The 21313-nt window shown below is 39.5% G+C and overlaps 1 protein-coding gene across 1 annotated transcript; it reads left to right on the top strand.

The window, feature by feature from the left end:
- The first annotated feature begins 370 nt into the window (after positions 1-370).
- LOC134534263 (serine palmitoyltransferase 1) lies at positions 371-13099 on the top strand. Its single transcript, XM_063372556.1, has 10 exons — positions 371-740; positions 3336-3443; positions 4397-4495; positions 5540-5702; positions 6488-6620; positions 7315-7444; positions 8495-8695; positions 10170-10281; positions 10886-11139; positions 11657-13099. The coding sequence occupies exons 1-10, from the start codon at positions 702-704 to the stop codon at positions 11819-11821; spliced, it is 1404 nt and encodes a 467-aa protein (XP_063228626.1). The 5' UTR covers positions 371-701; the 3' UTR covers positions 11822-13099.
- The last annotated feature ends 8214 nt before the right edge of the window (positions 13100-21313 follow it).

The raw sequence follows: 21313 nt of genomic DNA, 5'->3' as shown, positions 1-21313 counted from the left end.
GGCACATTTGCCTTCATAAACATATTGTTAATTATTTGACAATGTGAGTCCTTTATAATTACTTAAGTTTGCATTTGTTAATTATTTCACATAATGGTCAATTTGGCGACTTTTGGAGGCCGTCGTTCAGTAGGTGCGTTCCACAAGCAGGGGCGACTACTGGTGGTGAGGTGGGAACCGGGCTTTAGGTCTCTCGAGAGGTACGACATCAGACTCAACACCAGAATTAAAGCTAAGATTCTATTGCACAGATTTAATAAGTGTATGTAAGACCTTTGCTCACACATCAGTTATATGGTCGTTGCATTTTCCTGTGGTCCTTCAGACCTTGGCTATTGCACTGTTACATCCACAGCATGAACGAAAAAATGTAATTAGTGTACTCAGAGTACTTTATTCTTACTGATCGAACGTTTTGTACAGTTTCTTCTGCATAGAACGAAATTGAGGATAAACGGTGAAAATAAACGGGCATAAGTGAACGAAATGAACACGAAGATGTTCAAGATATTAAAATTTTTGTAATTAATATTTTTACCTACAAAGCAAGTTTATCACTTTTGTTGGTTGATATAAATATATATAATAAATAACTCTCTTTTTCACACAGTGTTTAGTTCCAGTAGGGCGGAGGCCCATTTCAGTTCGTATATGAATGAAGGCCGTTTTTCGTAATCAGTGCGTAATCAGAAGTGTGTGTGATGGAGCTGTCAATCCAACTTTATAATCTAATACGTGTGGTAAGAATACACAGTTTATTTCCATGTAATTACACATCATATGTAGTTTACCTATGCTGAAGTGTTTAACAGTAATGTTCATGGAGTTTTTGGTATGCAGGTCGACCCCCGTAGCGTAGTCGGATGCACACAGGCTTACGGTGCGAGGGCCCTGGGTTCGAGTCCTGGGTAAGGCATGGGTGTTAATCTACGTACGGCAATTTGATCGATGATTTGGTAATTGAAGGCTTCAAATAAGAAAGTAATGACCCTATGGCCGTGGGCGCACAGCTGTAGGCCAAACAGCTTAATATATATATATATAAAAAATTCGTATGCGGGGTACCGACTCAGGATATGTAGAGTAGCGGTATATGCGAAAAAAAAAATGCTAAAAATCCGAAAATACTTTAATTCTATGCTCTTTCACTTCCTCTTTTCAAATCAACCGGTGGAGGTAAGAAATTCCAAATACTTTAGGAAATATTTAATTTTTTAATTTTGCAATACAACACCTGTACAACCATTCGACCGGTGCAATTTTTGTTATTTTGCCGTGTGTTCGTGAATGCGTAATAAATAAAATGGTCGATTAGGTCAGGTCAGTTACATTATTAATACTTTCAAACTAAGCGGACATTAAAAATAATGTGAATTAATTTTAATGGCTGTTTAGTTTTAAAATATTTATAATGTAACTGACCTGACCAAACAAACCGGGACAAAGGATGAACATTAACAACTCATGTAAAAATTATTTTTACTTATTACTCGCTCAACAATATCCAAATAAAAAATAAGACAAAATTAGAAACGTTAAAAACTCACCTAAGTTGGAGGCGGGTACATTTCCTTTGCCATTAGAAGGAAATGATGTAGTCGTTCACCTACGTCACGATACCTCAGACGGAACATGAATAAATAAATAAATAAATAATCACGTATTGTTTCATTTGAATACTGGCCAATCACGGAACTGTCACGTGACAAAATTGTCCAATAAGAAACATAATAGATACTCGTAAACAAGAAACAATTGTGATCGCCGCATGAATACACAGGTATTGTGATGAAAATTAAAAAAATTCGATATCTTCTAAAGTATTTGGAATTTCTTACCTCCGCCGGTTGATTTGAAAAGAGGAAGTGAAAGAGCATAGAATTAAAGTATTTTCGGATTTTTAGCATTTTTTTTCGCATATACCGCGACTCTACATATTTACCCTACTCAGTGCCTATCTTTTTTATTTAGCGTGTAAATCTGCAAAATTAAAGATATTATTTTTGTAAATGTTGGTAATTTTCTCGCGTCGCGGATTTTCTTTAAATAAATAATAAAATTCAGTAAATACCTTTTTCAAACACTAAAGACGTTTCTCTATTCACCCCGTAAACACAGTTTCTTAAATACTACTAGTTTCTGAGAAATTACTGTTTGTAGTTCACATTTGATAGCCTATGCAGTCAAGCGACCATCTTGTGATTTAATTGCGTTGCTGATCCTGTGGTTTTCCATTCATAAGAACATGTATATTTTTGATTTGAACACTGTAACGCAATGTCATGTGATTAATAAATAATTTAAACCCAAGTGTCAACACGTGACAGAGGTTTTTTTTATATGTATTATTATATAGCATTATGGATAGCGAGAAGTTCCGACTTGTTACGTGCTATAACACTTAACCAGACTTTTAAAAAGAAATTATTACTTTTGATACACGTAGTGACAACCTATAAACGGATATTTTATAAAAAAGTATGACTTGAGAATCACTGTTTTCAGGGTAAATAGAGGAATTTAGCCGACCTCCGTAGCGTAGTCGGATGCACACCGGCTGACGGTGCGAGGGGTCCTAGGTTCGAGTCCCGGGTAAGGCACGGGTGTGACATTTACATGCTGATATTTGATTACCTACGAATTGAAATTGATGATTGCCCTGAAACAAATTGAACCATTGGCCATTTGGCGTAGAGCTGTAGGCCACATAATTAAAAAAAAAAGAGGAATTTAAGTTTTCCTGGAAGTAAATAATTTGTTCACGGAAAAGCCGCAACGTAAGAAAATTACCTAAATATATACATTGAAATACCCTCGCTTCAGATAAGAGATGGCCCTTGAGGTAGAGTCAAATGTATGATTTCAAAGTAAATAGGTAAATAAATGATTTTTCTGAACTGTTTGGTTGCTTGCATTTACAAATCGAACGGAATCAAAATGGTCACTTGCAGCTGTCATGTACCTATCCGTTCATCATTACATGGTGGTATTTACACAGTAGTAGATATATCTGCCACACTCCTGTAAAACTATTCTGAAATTCAGTGCTATCACTAACCATGCAAACATTTTCATTATAGAAGGTGTTTTTTTTTTTAAATATTTCTTTGCAAAAATATCTTGTACATACTCGTGCCAGATAGAAATAACATTTTTTTTCCCTATAAGCCTACTACCAAGAAGTAAAATCAAATTCAAGGACATATCCATTGGTTAATATTGCTTCAAAGCCAGAATGAAATGAAATCAAAGGCCAGTGTGTTTTTAAACAGTTAAGTGACAATGCGTGTGAATTTTTTGAAGCGTTGCTTGCATCTTTATCTTGTTTGTTACAGATACCGTGGTACCACATAGTTATTGAATTACTTCTTCTGGTTTGGGTGCTTTGGTTCCTGTTCCACAGGAGCTACAATCCCAAGGAACTGCAGACTTTTAAAGAAAATGTAAGGGTTTTTTCCCTTTGTTTTGGGGGGTTTGAACATTTTAAAAGTCCTGCGTAGAGGTCTGTTACAAGTCCATTGTTTTTATGGGTGGAAGATAATTAGATGTATGAATTTGTTCCCAAGAATATTGATGTAGAATTGACGTTTAAAGTGTAGTGTCCCACCTAGCTTAGGCATTAGGATTTGAGCCTGGCTTGCAGCTTTGCATATGCGCAATTTGTGTTTATAAATGGTATTGCATTTCTATTTTGGGCAAATTTCAATGCTGTTTCATGTAAATTTCCAAACGTGTTAAAATGCATGCACCATAATCTAACTTTGAGCTGGAAGGGTGCATTCAAAAACATTGAAATTAAATAGTAAGTAATCATATTCATTAAAATGGGTGCATGTTCTTATGTATGGCAGTTATACTTGCTTGGCATAGTAAAAAACTGACTTAAAATTTGCAGGCAAATAATTAAGAATAGTAAAATAAGAAAAGGACTGAAGTGATATAATAACGGTTGGTAAAGTAGAAATTCAATCAAGTTAAAAAATTTAAATAAATACTCAGTATTCAATATTTATATAAACATGTAAACTATATAAAATTATTTATTTTATTTTATTAAATAATAAGATAAATCATAACCTCAATTATATAAATACACTTGATAAAGTTCATTAACACAACTTCTATTACTAATATTCACAATAAATGTTTTAAATTATATGGACCAGCATTCAATATCAGTCACTGAAGTAAAGATTTAAATCACGTATATAATTTTAATTTTTATGCAGCCTTTTTTTCAACCTGTCAATGTTTGTTTCATGCTGCACGTGCATCATAAAAATTCACTCATCCTTTTTTCGTAATGTGCCCAAAGAGTATAACTTAAAAAACGATTTATACTTTATTTAGGGAAGGGGTTTGGTAGCACAAACAGTACCTGTGTGTTGGTTCCCAGGAGGAAAACGAGCTCATTGGGAAGTGGACCCCAGAGCCGCTGGTTGCAGACGTGTCCAAGGATGATCCGGCCCTGCGACCGCGAATAGTAGAGTCCAAGGTCAGTAACGCTGGTGATCTCAAAGCATCTGGACTGGCCCGTACCAACTAGCACTAGAACCCAAGGCTTAAATGCAGTTTCAAACATTTTGATGTATCTCACTTCCATTACCTATGCTGCTGCACGTCGTGATGACAACATGTCGGAATTGTGTGCACACCTGTCTTGTGTTTGAACTAAGGCCAGTTCGACAATGGCATGGAAACTGAGACGGATCACATAAATGGACCTCGTGAAATAATTCACAATCACATCTTCTGCTTAAAAATGCACTGAAACTTAACAAATGGCAAGCAATGTGAGTGTATTTCACGGTCACAAAGTATTAATTTAATTGAGTAATATATTATGCTTCGAGATCATAGAATTTTAGTAAAAAATACTGTGCTTGAAACAATTTTTAACGTATTTAGAACATAAAAAAACATGGCTATCATTGTAGCCAAGCACTGGGCTTTTATTGATCGCACGGAGCAACGCAAACGAAGGGATCAGCATTGGATACGTGATACGGAACAATTACCAATACAGTTTAAAAACAAAATACGGAAAACCGATTTACTTATCTGCCCTTAAGGCATTCTGAAATGCTTTTCGTAAACAGATACCACCTTGTTAGCTGGAGCAGTTTTCAAATGTTGCGGTTTTTCCTGAAGCTCTGCACACTGTTGTCAACCACAGAGGAAGTTTTGGTAGATTCTGAAACACATTAAGCAGTGAAAGATTATACCAGTTCAAATTTCGAGGATAAACTACTTAAGATTTCCGAAAAGAATAGTTTCAATTTAACCTTGGAAAAAAAAAAGTCTGATGGGGGACTAGAAATACAATTAAGCACCCAACTTCCTATTTAAAAATTAATTAACTGGGACAAATTTGTAGTGTAATATATTCCATGCAGCTGGAAGCGAGTTGCTGATGATAAAGTGTAGTTATTATCATCAGCAGGTCTTATTGAGTTTCAGCAACCAAGCAAAATAGAGCTGTGTGTACGTCAACTGAAATACAGTGAGTATTTTGCAGAGCAAGTTGTTTTGTGCTCAGGCCACCAAGTATGTGACCGTGGACGGCAGACGGGGCCTGAACCTGGCCTCCCACAACTACCTGGGCCTGGTCGGAGACGAGCGTCTCGAGAGGCGAGCCGTCGACGCAGTCAGGCACTACGGGGTCGGCTCCTGCGGGCCCCGGGGCTTCTACGGCACCGTCGGTGAGTTGGTTCGAGTCTGTACACGAGGTAGCATAGCGCTTCTTTCTCTCTCTCTCGCTCTCTCTTCCCTCCCCCTCTACTTCCACGGAATGATTATTAGTTGGTTCACAATAGATGTATCATCCTTGAAGGGCTTGATAAGCAGGCAATGGCATCTGTATCGGAAATTCAAAATTGAGCATTGATGGCAGCAAAAATTGACATAAAATGACTTAAAAAAATGTGAAGAATAAGTCTTGAGTCTTGCTGGCAAGAGCTGTTAAAACGAAGAGGGAGTTTTGATAGATTTTTTGAAACATAAGAGTGCTAAAAGATTATACCATTTCAAATGTTTTTTTAATGAATTTTCAATTGTATTAATTATCCTGTTTTTTTTTTTTCATTACAGTGGTTAAAGCATGTGTTCACGATAGGCACACACAATGTTTAGTTAATTTGGCACGTCAGATTTAGCGTATTGGTGATGTTTTGAATTCATTAAAATTAAAGGATATCACACTTAAGGATAAACTATGTAAGATTGCCATAAAAAAAAAAAAAATTTAATTTAACTTTGAAAAATCAAAAATATCTGATGTAGCACCCAACCATATATTTAAAAAAAAAATTGCTGTGGTGAAACTGGAATGTAATAGTCCATGCAGTTGGAAGCGCGTTGTGGATGGTGATAATTATTATGCTTTGTTGTTTGATGCTGATTGTATGAACTTACGAACTTGTGCTACGTCCTACGAACTACATGACAGGACCTGCTGACGCGACGGAGGTTTCTGCTGTGCTTGCAGACATTCACCTGGACCTGGAAGAGAAGCTGGCGGAGTTCATGAGCATGGAGGAGGCAGTGGTTTACTCGTACGGCTTCTCGACCGTCGCGAGCGCGATCCCGGCCTACGCCAAGAGGAGCGACGTCATATATGTGTAAGCTCAGCAGTCGCGGCTGCGTCGAACCCCTTGGGCGCCCTTGCGGAACGTTAGGCAACCGTTCCAAAGGATGCGTTAAGGGTGACGCCGTCACGCTCATCGAGTGTCGTGTTGTCTCTGGGCTGGACACTGTGATTTTATACTTTACTCTGTGATTTTATAATTTCATTTAAATATAGAACCAACTAAGGTTTGCTCTATGTACCTACATATAATTATTTCATATCGTAGTTTTGAAACGTAAGTCTACAAAATTTAAAACTTAAAAAAATTCCAGAAAAAAATTTATTTTTTACCACTTTAAAGTAACAAAAATGCACCATAGTGAGCTTTTAAGTGACTGATAATCATCCAGAGTTACTGCAAACGGGTCTTGATAAGTGAGCCTTTTGGGGAAAAAGATCTGCTTTTAATTCCATACGACTTTAATTATAACTGGCTAGTTAATGCCACTCAAGTTGTCTTCGTGTTGGGGTCTATAAGATTTTTTTTTTATTTGATCACTTATAATTTGTATATTTATTATTTATTTATTAATTTTTAATGTTCATTTTACTGGGAATTGGAGTAATAGTAAAATATTATGCTTGGTCACTTATATACATTGCAAAATTGTTTCATACTAGAAGTAATGAGCAGGTTTTTATTTTGAAGGTTTTTAATTCTGCTCATAGTTCATTATCATTTTCAGAGATGAAAAAGCAAATTTTGCTATTCAGAAAGGAGTGGATGCGTCCCGTAGCACCGCCTTGTATTTTAAACATAATGATGTTGAGGACTTGGAGAGGATTCTGGAAGAAGAAGCAGAACGGGAATTAAGGGTGAGTAGTAAAAGAAATAGTAAAATATGTTAAGGAGGGACAGGTACTGTCACATTTCCTCAACTTCAGTCGAATCAAGGTAAAAAGAAAATACTTAGTTGCATGAGTTATTGTAGTAATAAACACATTTAACATTGACAAATTGATATTAGAGATGTGTCGAAGTTCAAAAACCTGAGCCTGGTTGGGCTTGTGTTTTTGGAATTGGCTGGAAAACCAAGCTATCTTTTATGATCTGTTGAGTGTTGGCTTTGTTGTCAAAATGGCTTGCTTTTTTTTTTTTTTTCCCAAGTCATCACAATGACAGTGTGTGTGTTGGTGTTAGCATCTATGTATGTTAACTTATTAATTAAGGCTCCATACAAAAAATAGTGTCTCTCCTAATCTGTTCTTGAACATTGAAAGTTTTCTCACACATGCAATTTCATAAGTTTGATGGCAAGTTTGTTGCATTACGATCATTTAAAATTAATTGGTCTCTTCCCTTGCATTGATAATAAAACGACAGGCCCACAGAACTAGACCAGAATCACAAACCAGGGAACCAACACATCCTAGTTGTCAAATGTCCTTCACATCATAAAAGTGCCAGTAATGCACATATAAGCACAAAGAGGAGGTTTATTCCCAGTAATTAAATATAAAGAAATATGTTAAAATCAATGTGGGTAAAGCAATGAGAAAAGACACATGGCAGTTCAAAAATTGAATAAATGAAGCACAGCAACAGTATCACAAAGCAAATCCAGACACACTGTTCACTACAAAAATAAATAAAGTGAAGTGCCAGAGAAGGAAACAAGACTTCACAATGTGTCAGGCCTGGAATTTGACACTGTCTTCAGATCTCCAGAAAGTCCACTGCAATCACATATTATTGTTATCTTTATGGCAGTTATGTCAGTGCATTTAAATGTTTTATAGGTTTAGTTACCGGTAGTTCTGTTTGTTTTGTTTTGCTGTAAGAGGATGAACTGCTTCGTCTACTTTAACTGTGAACTTGTAACATTTTTTTTTCTGTAACCAGGTTGCCTTTATTTTATTTTACAGAACTCAAAGAAGAAACAAAGAAACAGGCGAAAATTCCTTGTTGTGGAAGGCATCTACATGAACACAGGGCAAATTTGCCCGCTGCCAGAGTTGGTAGCACTGGCGAAGAAGTACAAGTTGAGAATCTTTGTTGACGAAAGCATTTCATTCGGCTCGTTGGGCAGCCACGGGAAGGGAGTCACGGAGTACTTTGGTGTTCCCGTGAGTACGCAGTATGTCACGTCTTCTGATGAGAGTGCGGTAGTAATCATGGTTGTAAATTATTCTCTTCGATATTTATTTTGCCAGGGCTTCAAAGCCTTCTATATTGAGACAAGCACTTTCGTGGTTCTGTAGGCCCTCTGATGTGTATGTCTGCAACAGTACCATCGCGATGCTGATGGTCACGACTGTACATGATTGGTTGTGTGGTCGGTTCAGAGGTTCAGGTCAGGGGTTTGAACCTTGTGGTTTTATGTGGATTTAATTTTGTAAAAATTTTATCCAAGTTCCTAGAAAAAAAATTTAATTTCTGCATAAGGTACTTTGGACTCTCTTTTTGTGTCAATGTCTTTGTGGACCAGTTTGCTTTAATCTGTTCACCAGCAATAAAAATTTTTTTTTAAAAAATCAAGGTAAATAGGCAAAACAGATTGCATTTCAAGGCAAGGTGTATAGCATTTATTTAAGAAACGACAAATACTTAGTTAAATTGATAATTTTTTTCAGGCATCACGCATGATAGATGCTTTAAATATTTAATGTTTGTATCTTGTGGTTCTGATGTATTGAAATTGGCACTGTGACATTGTCATGCTTATTTAAACATTGCAGTATAATCAAATAGTTAAGGGGTGCGTAGGGTGTATTGTTTGTTTTAGTTTTTATTTAGTTTTTATTTAGTTTTTAAGGAAAAAGACAAGCAGATAAAGAAATTTATATTATGTTATAATTTTTTTAGTATGAACATCAAAAGCCCTATTTTCCACCTTGCTCCTTTCCTGATTTTATTCCAAATTGGTTTGTGATAGAAGTAACAGCAACGAGCGTTATAACATTTACATCACAGCTCTCGTCTATAGCATTTAAACTTTTGAAGAGCTTGTTTTACTTCAATTGAACTAGCAGTGAAGTAGAGACTCCCTGTCGTGGGAGTGGCGACTACGCTCGCCTGGCGGGCCATGGGCCGACATGTCGAGGGTTGAGCTGCGTAAAACAATGGCATACATTGTGACTTGGGCAGGATTTGTCACCACAATAGCAGCCAGTCTCTCTTTGGAAGAAAATTAATTAAGGACGGAGAAAGTTTAAAGTTGATTTTACAGAGTTTCTGTTAGTTTTGCAATAGGTTTTTAACATGTTTTCAGTTAAAACCAAGGCCACAAATATAACTAAAATTTTAGAAAGAAAGGTATATTGTGGTGCATTGTTAATGATGTAAAATGTCATGTGCTACGTGTTTTGATCATATTGATAATAAAGGTTAGGACTCGAAGATATTTTTCTAGAAAAAATTGTAACTTTTTTAGAGGGAGGTATCCTCATAATAATGGAGGGGGGTTGGTTTGATAATCCAGTACATTAATCTGTATACCTTGTCTTTCCAAATTTAATTTTAAAAATTGTTTGAAATGCTTTGAATTGTACAAAGTTATTGTGAAGTACCTAACTTGACACATTATTTATATTCCTGCAGATTGATGACATCGATCTGATCATGGGAAGCATGGAATGGGCGATGGCTTCCATCGGAGGCTTCTGCATTGGGTCGTCGTTCGTCATCGAGCACCAGCGACTTTCTGGCCTGGGTGAGAGAGTCGTCGAACTAAGGAGGCATACGTGCGGGTGTAGTTCAGCAAGATGCTCGTATGTCTCTGCAAATTGTGCTAGTGGAACGGCCACACACAAAAATTACGCTGTTGGTATTAATTTTCAAATGAATAAAGATAGAAATTGTTTAAATCACCCAAATGATAATACGTAGGGACCGGAAAAATTCGCGGGTTCAATGACCTGTAGGATGAACTCCATAGTTATACGGACTCTCGGTCAAATGTCACCCACCCATTGGCTGCTGTCTTGTGAGACGTCCCAACGTAGCAGCCTGTGATTCGATAAAGTGTCGGTTGGGCGTTTCTCATCGGCCCAGAGTCGTCCAGGTGAGTTGTAAGCCAATAGCAGAGGCAGCACTGAGGTATAACTATTTGTATTTTAGCCTATCGCGAAATGAATTCGCGATTTTTTTCCGGTCTCTAGTAATACCCAAGATGAGTTTTGTTTTGCTTTAGCTGTTAGTACTTGGCAGAACGTGCAACCGGTTAGGTAAAGGTAGTTTTAAACTACGTTTACGAAATGGCGACATCTGAAGGAAGAACGAGGTCTCGTCGTGACTGTGCCGGTGAATGCGTGCAGGCTACTGCTTCTCGGCGTCGCTGCCCCCGCTCCTGGCCGCGGCCGCCATCTGCTCGCTGGACGTGATGGGCTCCACGCCCGCCCTGTTCGCGTCCCTCCGGGACTGCTGCCGGGCCGTGCACCGGGCCCTGGGCCGCCTGGAGGGCCTCCGGGTGGGCGGGGACCCAGACTCCCCCGTCAAGCACCTCTACCTGCGAGACCCGCCCGGCGGCGCGGAGCAGCAGCTCGCGATGCTCGGCAGAGTTGTTCATCACGTGAGTCAACTCTGTTTCATCAGTGTGCCAGATTTATGTTCTTACAATTTCTTTAAGCCCTTCGAATATTTCTCAAATCTTTCTCTTAAAAAGTACTCTGCTGTATCACGGGTCTTCTTTCAATCATTCGAAGTAGACAGTTTTGGTTTCCTTTGGAAGTAACGCGTTTTCACTGGGGATAAGATTTCGGGTAACTACATTTTTAGCTTATCTACCCGAATAATCTGCTCTCTTGAATAAGCCTCGCACCCCTAATGCCTATTTAGGTGGATCATAACCAAAAAAATATTTGTTGTTTAGAATAAGCCTCACAACGAATATCTTTAAAACAGAACTTAACAACCATATTTTTAAGTTTATATTAAATGTTTATTCTGGACATAATTATAGAAAACTATATACTGGCCCCTCAGAGTAAGTCTATGTGATTTGTGTGGTTTTGAATTAACAATGATAATAATGCCCTTTCCCTGGATGTGTTGTTAATAGCCTTTGACGGGTGTTTTTTTCCTTGCAGTGCTCTCTCAACGGAGTTGTGCTTACGGTCGCGGCATACTTGCACTCGGTAGAGAAGTTCCCTCCGAAGCCGAGCATCCGAGTGGCAGTTAACCGCACGCTGACGGAACATGAAATACAGACGGCCGCTGAAGTGATAAAACAAGCCTATATCCAGTCTGCTTAGTCAGCTGTGTGTTCTGTGGATGTGCAAAACAACTATTTACATGCTTGTGATTGTCTATGTTTAGTTCTCTGTGTAGTGCCAACTATGTGTTTGATGCACAATTACTTTAACCATAAGATAAAGTTTTTAAACATTATTGTTATTGCTACATTTAGGTTTTGAAGTATTTTTATTTACCTTGTGGCAAGTATTACTGGAATTTGTTGCTTTTAGTGATTATTGTTTCATTAAATGTGTAATTAAAAATTGTTATATTTATAAAGTTACGATCGCAGACAGGACAGCAATGCCTGGCCAGATTACAAGGGTCCTCGCTACCCCCCTCCCTCCTCCCTCCTTCCGCTCCCCTCGCACCGTCCCGCCTCAGGCTATTTTCAATGATCCTTTTAGCGGCCTGGGAATTCTGCAGGTTTCCCGAGGCTGCTGTCCGGAGTGGTGTGTATAAACACTGCCTTCCTGAACTTTTCGGCCAAAGGTCACGCGATACTTCCAAAAAACACCCCTTCCCCCTCCCCAAGTCTGCCAAGCGTACAAAAGCAGCGACGCCGGTCTCCGCGAGAGTTCCGAGCGAAGAGCGGAGCAGCGGAGAGAGTCTCCCCCTTGGGGAGTGGTGCCGGCGATACCCGTGCGATCAGCGGGAGGAGAAGATGGCAAGTGGCCCTTGCTGAGTGAACAAGACCTATTGGGAGGCGATATCTGCGATTAAGGCCTGGCGAGTGATAGTTGGGGACTGTGCTGCGGTGCGGTGTGGGTGAGTGTGCGAAGGAAGCGGACAGAAGAGCGAGCCACTGTCGAGCCAAGCTCCCGTGGAAAGTTTTAATGTTTCAATGACCAGTGTAAGACTAATTGTTGTGGACAGAGATCTTCAGTGCATTTATTAAATTTATGGTGAAGACATTAAAATTCAATGAAACTACTGAACCAATTAATTGGGCTATACCTTACAAAACCCAGTTTTCTCCCCACAGTATATTCATAACAGGATATTAAATATTAAAATATCTAAGAAGTGTTTGTATTCTATTTCTATTTTAATTACATTTATTTTAAATTAGTGTAACATTTTAAAATAAAATCTTAATAAAACTATTCTACGCTAGTGTCACAGCTACCTACGCACAGGCATTTGACACACAGGTTTTGACTGTCTGGAATTCCTGCCTATTCTATACCATTATGAATGTTACTTCTGTTAAAATAATGTTGTTATTGCACTAAAGATTTAGGAGAAACAAATTGTTTGCAGATTTGAAATAAAAAAAATGGACCTGCAAATAATTGTATGGTTTTCTTAAAAAAAATTGCTTTATTGTAATCAGTGCTGTAAAGAAATAACCATAGTGTTGGATTACATTCATGAGATTTACATTGAAATGAAGAAAGATGTTCTGATCTATAGCTTGGGTGATGTACCTAGCAGAAAGATTTAGTGTGTGTTTTTTTCACCCAAGGTATAAAAATATTTAAATAAAACATAAAATAATGTTCAGTAAAATTTCGGGTACCTTAAAACTAAATGAAGTACCTGGCATTGCTTAGCTTCAGGCAAAGTGAATAGGTTTAATTTATGAGATTTGTTTTTTTTTTTTTCCAAAAAATGAAGTGGAAGGTGATTTGACTAGGATTTTTGTCCAAGGTTAAGAGTGAATTTTTTTTTTTACTAAGCTTGAATTATATTTCTGATTTTATTTAGGTAGAAAACAAACTTTATTTTGTGTGTGTAAACATTTTAGCTCTCGGTACACGGAATTCGGTAGGAGTAAATTCGTGAAGTCTTCCCGGAGCCGCCCTTGTATCCGTGTATATGATGTGAAACGGTTAAAACAAAACTAGCCGCGCTGGGCGGCAGCGGCGTCACGTGACGGGAGAAAGGCCGGCGCCTGGGGCTGGGTGAGGGAGCGAGGGGGCGGGGAGGGAGACAAGGCCGCCTCGCGATTGGCCGAAGGCCGCCGGTAGCGGGCGGGAGACGCCGGGCGCGCCGTCAGTCCGGCCCCGACTGCTGCGCGCGCAGGCTGCGCACTGGTCTCTCCCCTCGCGCATGCGCGCTGCACGGCGTCATGACGCGCCGCCTGCTGCTGGCAGTCCTGTTGGCGGTTATAGCGGTCCCCGCAGGTGAGTGGCCGATACTCTCCTGGTTCACAGTTGCCAGTGATATGCAGCCAATAAGATTACCACAATAATGATACATAATTCAAAAGCTTTCCAACTTTTTAACGTTCGATAGGAGGGTTGAAATTACATCCTAACCTCCAAAATTTCAAATCTTATTGTCTTAAAACGTTTAGGTTTATTTGTATGACTGTTTTAATTATTTTTTTGAAACAAAAATTAGTCGAGACACTGAAGAGAATCTAATAATTAATTTTGTACGTTAACTCGGAAAAACAAAATATGGTCAAAATAATCTTCCTGTAAAATATGAGTTTTCTTAAGAAATTTAAGACTTTTAGTCAGTTGGCTGAATTGAAATGTAAGATGATTATGACGGACGTAGGGAAGGTTGTCAACCCGGCATTGGCAGTCTCTTCACTTTCGAGCTGGTTAACCATTCTGCGGGCCGATTTCATTGGAGCTTTCAGCATTTTTTTCTGGCTGTTGCAACAATATAATCAAACAGCAGTTTGTAAATATTGTTACCAAGATTTCGTAATGGTTATATATATTTTTAAACTAATGTTTTTTAACTCGTGGGGCCATTAAATTGGACCATGGGCGAACTACATACACCGTGCGACCGCAGACTGTTTGGTTATTATCAGGGGCACACGATCCATTTTGAAACTCGAGATACCTGTTTAGGAAAACGATGAGGCTGGAATGGTAGCTCTGTAGTAGCGTTTAAGAAGCAGTTGCTTTGTCTTGAAAAACCATACCAGGTGTGCAGTGGCGTAGCCAGGATTTGTGTTAAGAAGCATGCCCCCCCCCCCCCCCGTATTAAAGCGAGGGGTCCGGGGGTCCTCCCCCGGGAAATTTTGGATTTTAAGGTGTAAAATAGCGCTATTTTAGCAGTTTTCGGTACTTAAATTTAAATATTGTAATGGTAAAAATTTTATTAATTTTAATATGAAATTGGTTTGAGTGATGAATAAGAAATTAATTAAAGATTTGGTGCTAAGGGGGGGGGGGTTTGAACCCCTAACCCCCCCCCCCCCCCCGGCTACGCCCCTGAAGGTGTGCCGCGAACTGTCTTGTGGTCGGGCGGTCCGGACTCATGGGGGGGGGGGGGGCAGTCAGGAGGGATGCTGGGACGAGGCCGGCGCAGTGCGGGGGCTCCGAACCACCGGGAGCTCCTGGGTGCAGCATTCCAGTCGTTCCAGGGTTCCGGCCCCTGATTTCATTTCCTCTCGCGGCGGTCGCCGGTGTCTCGGGCCTGTGTGGTCTACGTGTTCTCCACCTCCACGGACCTCGCGCGCCATCTCCGTCATCACCTCTTCTTGGCGGCTTCCCTCACGTCTGTTCCTGGATTACAGATCTTCCTGTCGGATAGCGGTATTCAGTAGAAGTTATCTCAGAACAGTCTAAGATCGTGATCATGGAACAGCCGCGAGAGCCTGCTTGCCACCGCGGGGAAATGAGCATGTCGAGGAAGTGAAGGGGGAAACGCATCGTTTGCAAGTGGACAGGGGAACGGCAGAGAGCCTCGAGTGGACAGTCCCTCCGGCTCTGTCCTCGCCTCTGGAGTCCCGGGACCAGCCACTGGGGCATGGCGGCGGGCCCCCTTCCCCCGGAACCCTGATTTCCTCCCGATTCATCATCATAGTTTACCAAAATTACTAAAGTATTGTCTCACTGCAGTGCTATAGATGATAGGACTTTTTTTTTTGACGTGACAACGTCTAATAAATCGATGAACACCGGCTGCACGCACGAAAAAGTGTCCCGTTACGCACATAGTCCCGTTACGCTCATTTTATATTGCTCTTTGCTAACGTGAACCTCCTAGCATTGCGACCGAGTCCGGGGCGTAATTCTGTTTTCATGCATTTCAATGTAACATTTTCATTGCTCTTTGCTAACCCGTTCCTCCTAGCATTGCTGCAGAGTCCGTGGCGCAAATATATTATTTTTGACTGCATGTTGGTGTTGGGTAAGCCATTTTCCTTCACATCATCCTTGAAACACTCCCATTCGTTTCCTACTTTTCCTATCATCGTCCTATCCTTAACAGAATAACACAGATTGGAAGAAGTTAAATAGCAAACATGTATAAAAGTTATAGTTAAAATAATCTGTTCGTTAAAGTAATAAACATATTTGAATTAATGAGTGCAAATAAAAGTAAATTTATCAATTAAATTGTAGATTTCATTTCACTCCTTCTTTGTATCCATACAAAAGTGATAATTCAATAAAAATGATTCAATTTTATTCATAAAAGTTTTCATCAATGCATTTTTATGACGTCACGTTAAGCAAGCGTCGTACCCGCCTCGCAAACACACATACACCACACACACGCCTGACTGGGCGGGGGAAATACACGAAACGATAGATATAACAACAGCTATTTTTACTCACAATAGATTCCCATCATTTAATATTTTAAATTTGGCTTCGTTATAGCATACCATGTGATATATAATGTAATGGCTGAAGTTAACAGTAGCTATCTGCTACATTAAAGTTTCCCCTTGTGGAGTCACTGGCATTTAGAATAGAACTCGTCTTTGTGATTGACTATAACTGTAATAGGGTAATACTGTCAATAGACACACTATTATGGGGTATGCAATTATCTTAAAGCCTATTTTAACGAAGGCAAATCTCTATTAATCGATACAAATTGTTATGGCATAACAACTTATGAGACAAATATGTTTTATTTCACTTCCTGTCTCTCCCTCTTAAGAATCAACAGTAAGAATGATCTCTGTCCTTAGAAGAATGACTACGTATATTGATAATCTTTAAGTATTACACTCGTATAAACAGAGTCATACTTTATGGATAGAACTGATTTTCACTGTTATTTTTAAGCACACAATCGCAACATAGCATTTAATGCTCGTTTTCACCATCCTCCATGTTTACTTTTTTTTTTGTTGAGATTATTGCGAATTAAAAATTTTCAAGAAGAAATACTGTAAAAAGGGTGAGCTATGGCAACTCAGGAAACGAACTTCCAGTGAGTGACCATTACGCAATTAATCGAACAAAAAGTTTTGTGACGAATAATTGCCTGACTTAATTTAAAAATAGCTGCTAACCTGTTGCACACATCTGGAGACAAAATATAACGTGCTTACATGCGGTGAAACACCCAGAGGAATTAGTCTGAAACACAAATAATTACGTGAAAATGCAACAGTGGAACATGGACGAGACTGTGGCTGGCCGTAATCGTAAACGCCGTGTTTACAACCTACGCAAGGGACGTAACTTTGCAACAACGCGGAAAATCATGGAAGTTTATAAAGCTCGAAAGTTGCATGACATCATCAACCCTACAAATTGAATCTGTAAAACAATAGAAAAAAAATTTCGTCCCTGTGATTGTTCATGCTTATCGTCAGAACATATGAAACTGTCAATAATTTGATTTCAAAAGTGTTATTTTCTTTCACTGTGCGAAAGTTTAACAAGTGACCTAAAAAAAAATACGTTATGCACAAAACGTCTGCGGCGTTGAAAGTTTTTGGAACACTTCATTTCCGATACAGATGGTGGAAACGCAAGTTGTTGAAAGTTGGCCGATGTTTGCTTGGGTTTATGCGTATTTTATAAACGAGTATTTGAAAACCTCGTTATTAATTTTTTTTTGCGTCTTGCGTTCTCGCGTATATTTCGTAATTAATGAACCCGTTCTAGTCTTCAGGCGCCACCGAACAAGAAAACACACTACATAATCGTCGGGTCTTACGATCTGCCGTAAACATTTTAAACGCTCGAACCCGTAATGACGTCTGCCGAGAGTTAACAAACAAGCGAATGCAGCGCCATGTATGGAAACAGTTCTAACTTTCCGAACACGTTTAATGAAAAAAAAAAAACTCTGAATTGCCCCCAATTTAAATATTTAATTTCTAATGAAACGTTTATTTAGTCAAGGAACTATACTTTTTTTTACTACATCTTGACAAGGCGCATACCAACGCTCAAGTGATTTTATTGTCATCAAAGTTTGAACGGTAATAATATAAAAAAAATTCGGCTCAATTTCTTTATGAAAATAATGGACAGATAACCTAAAACAACTAAAAAAACTTGTAGCTCAGAAATACTTACCTATTCAACTGGGTAAACCTGTACATTGTACAGTAATACGATTCGTGATTTTCCTCACAAGAAAAATTGCAGGGTGATTATAAAACCAATATTACTTGTACATGTTCCCCTGGACTTAATTAGAACAATATTGTGCACGAATGTACAAGTATATGCCGGTATTTCCTTTTTAACCGGTGGAATTATTTGTCCAAAACTTGTTGAAACGCTAATTATAATTCAACGGGGCCTTGAGTAATGTTATGGCACATTCGCCCAACGTTTCACTGATTACAAACAACGGTTCGCATTTCGTGGTGCGGCGAGGCAATAATATTGAGCTGTAGGTAATGATAAGTCAAAAACCAGCAGTCGCAAGTTTATTAGCCAGTTTTCCTTGGGAAGTGAGACTTATGACGTGGCCTTCGTCCCTCCCTCCCCTCACCTCCCTCTCAGTGTGTTGTGTGAGTGCGTGCGCCCTTTCTCTCTAACAACAGATCTGCCATCACTGGGCGAAGAGTGGAGTCTGTTGCTGGCGAAGATGCTCCACTAAATGTAATGGAAGAAGAAAACAATAATTATTGTGGCCGGCACAAATGTTTTTTGTCGATACAGACCAAATATTCTGTGTTGACAACAAAACATATTTTTTGTTGTTGTTATTTTATCAATTTATTTAGTTACTAAGCGCCAGCAGAAAATACATATAAACAAATGATTCAGGGTTTTAAATGGATATTAACATTAACAATTATTTATTAGAAAATAAATATATTTACTAATATATATATATATATATATATATATATATATTACAGAAGTAATTTTATGTGGAGCGTAAACAAGCAAATTAATTTCGAAAAAAAAAAAAAATGTTTATGTATGTTCTACGAAATGACATACTCTATGATATGTCGTTTGTTTAAAAATCGTTTCACAAGAAGACCGTATCACTTGAAATATATATTTTAAATATGAGTGGATTGATAAAATGACTAATTGTTATGACTAGCTACATATAATGAAATTGAATTGAGTTCAGAACTCACACAGTGAAAACCATATATTCGTAAGACTTGTATTGAATATCTACATATTTAATTTATAATTTCTTGATTGTGTGTAGGTATATAACTGGTGGTAAAAACGAAAATGTTGATCTGAGAACTGTTCAGACTGGCTGAAGTACACTAGCCTGAGGAAATACTTCTCAGTGGCAAGACCGAGGAAGGAGATCATCGACCAGTGAAGAGCTCAAGCACGGCACGGGGGAATGCGAAGCCTGGTCTGCGGCCCGTGTGAACATGTGAACATGTGGACATGTGAACAGTGTTGCGGGCGTGTTGACCGAGCCAACAGCGCCGCGAGCTGAGAGCTGAGAGCTGAGGGCTATCTCCCGCTCTGTTTGCACGCCTGCGCAGGCGCGCCACTGTGTGCACAGCGCTGCTCGGCGGGTCTGCCTACCCCGCGGCCGGCAGGCGCTCCGCACCACCTCACATGGCCTGTGTACTTTTATTTGAAGTTAATCTTCTTTAGGCGCGCTACGAAAATAAATGACGAGATTTTATTTTTACGATGCAACATGCAACGAAATTTTCACAGGACGAAAAAAATAATGCTACATACAAATAAAAATTATGAAAAGTATTTAATGAATTATTGTTAAAATAAAATTTTGGAAAAGATATCAGTGTCTTGATAAAAAAAAATATAAATTTTAACGTACGTACGCAAGTCCACGTTGCATGTTAATAGAATTAAAAAAAATACTTCACTAAGAAGTGCAAGGATGATTTCTGAGCCAGAAAGTTATAGTTTTTATTTATTTCGGAAGGGCAAAGTCGTGTTAACTTAAATACTAACATTTATGTTTTAAACAATTCGTTCAGCAAAAGGCAGTGAGTTTGTAAATATTCAAAAGCCAACCGCATATTTCTTTGTACGATAGCCTCTCTCGAGAAGTCTTTTTCATTTGCTCTTACGGATCAACTATCCTCACACTTGGCAATTTACTAACCAACAGACCGCATCGTTTCCGCGAAAAATTCGCGCGTTGTTAAGTGAGCGCACCAACCACTGACGCTTCACTCCAAGTGCAGACGAGGCACGAATTTCAAGCGGAATTAGAACGAGGTAGCAACTACACTGATGCGTTCTTTGGCTGGTTGTTGGGGTCGGTTTGTGCCTGATTACGAAAACAGATGTCAGATCACAAAACTTTTCGTTAGTTTTTTTTTTTTCCCGTCGTCGTGTAGTCCAGAATATTTGTTTGGTTTTTTGTTTAGTTTCTTCGGTGGGTTTGCCTGACTGTCGCTGTGTTTACTGTTCTTGCTGCAAATGTCTCGTCGTTGCCAGAATTTTGTGTTCGTCTGTGCTGTAACGTTTGTCATTTTGTTGACCTGTTGTCCGTTCTCGTGATGTTTTTTTTTTGTTTGACAACCTGTGTGAAGGAGCAAGTTGTTTTGGATCCCCCCGCGTGGATGGCGTTGCTGGGAGTTACGGAACAGCCGACGGTGCGCACGATGCGCATTGTGTGCATGGTGCGCACGATGCGCATTGTGTGCATGGTGCGCACGATGCGCATTGTGTGCATAGTGTGCATGATGTGCACGGTGCGCATGGTGTGCACGGTGTGCACGGTGCGCACGGTGTGCACGGTGCGCACGAGTGCGGCAGCGGGAGCCGGCCAAGGTTAGCCGGGGGAGGGGAATGCCCGGAGGGACTGCTCGCTCCTCGAGGGCACCTTGTCCCCCCTCCACCCCCTCCACCCCCTCCACCCCCTCCACCCCCTCCACCCCCTCCACCCCCTCCACCCCCTCCTGCTGCTCCCGGGCAGTCGTGACCGGTGGGCGGGGCCTGAACCAGGGCTGCTCGCTCTGAACCTGTCGCCGCCGGGAAGCCTTCATTTCACAGACGAGAGAGCCACACCCCAAGTTACCCCAAGTTCATGCTCGCTTTTTTTTCCCCCGTTCTATCTCATTGTATAAACCGTCGTGGCATTAAATTTTGCGGTCGATTAGGATAGGTTAGCTGCATTATAAATACTTTAAAACATTGTGGATGGTTGGTTTTATTAGTTAAGTATAGCTACATTAAAATTACTGTAAAATCATTTTTTGGTTGCTCAGCAAATAACGTTTTAATATGTTGCTATCCAGCGCTAGGAAACCGTTTACATGATTTCACGGTATCTTTAATGTAGCTATCCTAACCAAATCAACGGTCCACAATGTTTTAAAGTATTTATAATTTAGCTAACCTAACCTAATTGACCATTAGTTATCATGA

The sequence above is a fragment of the Bacillus rossius genome, chromosome 7, assembly GCF_032445375.1.
Source record: "Bacillus rossius redtenbacheri isolate Brsri chromosome 7, Brsri_v3, whole genome shotgun sequence".
Taxonomy (NCBI): Eukaryota; Metazoa; Arthropoda; class Insecta; order Phasmatodea; family Bacillidae; genus Bacillus; species Bacillus rossius.
Note: the sequence above shows the minus strand (reverse complement) of the source record. Positions and strands in the feature narration are given on the sequence as shown.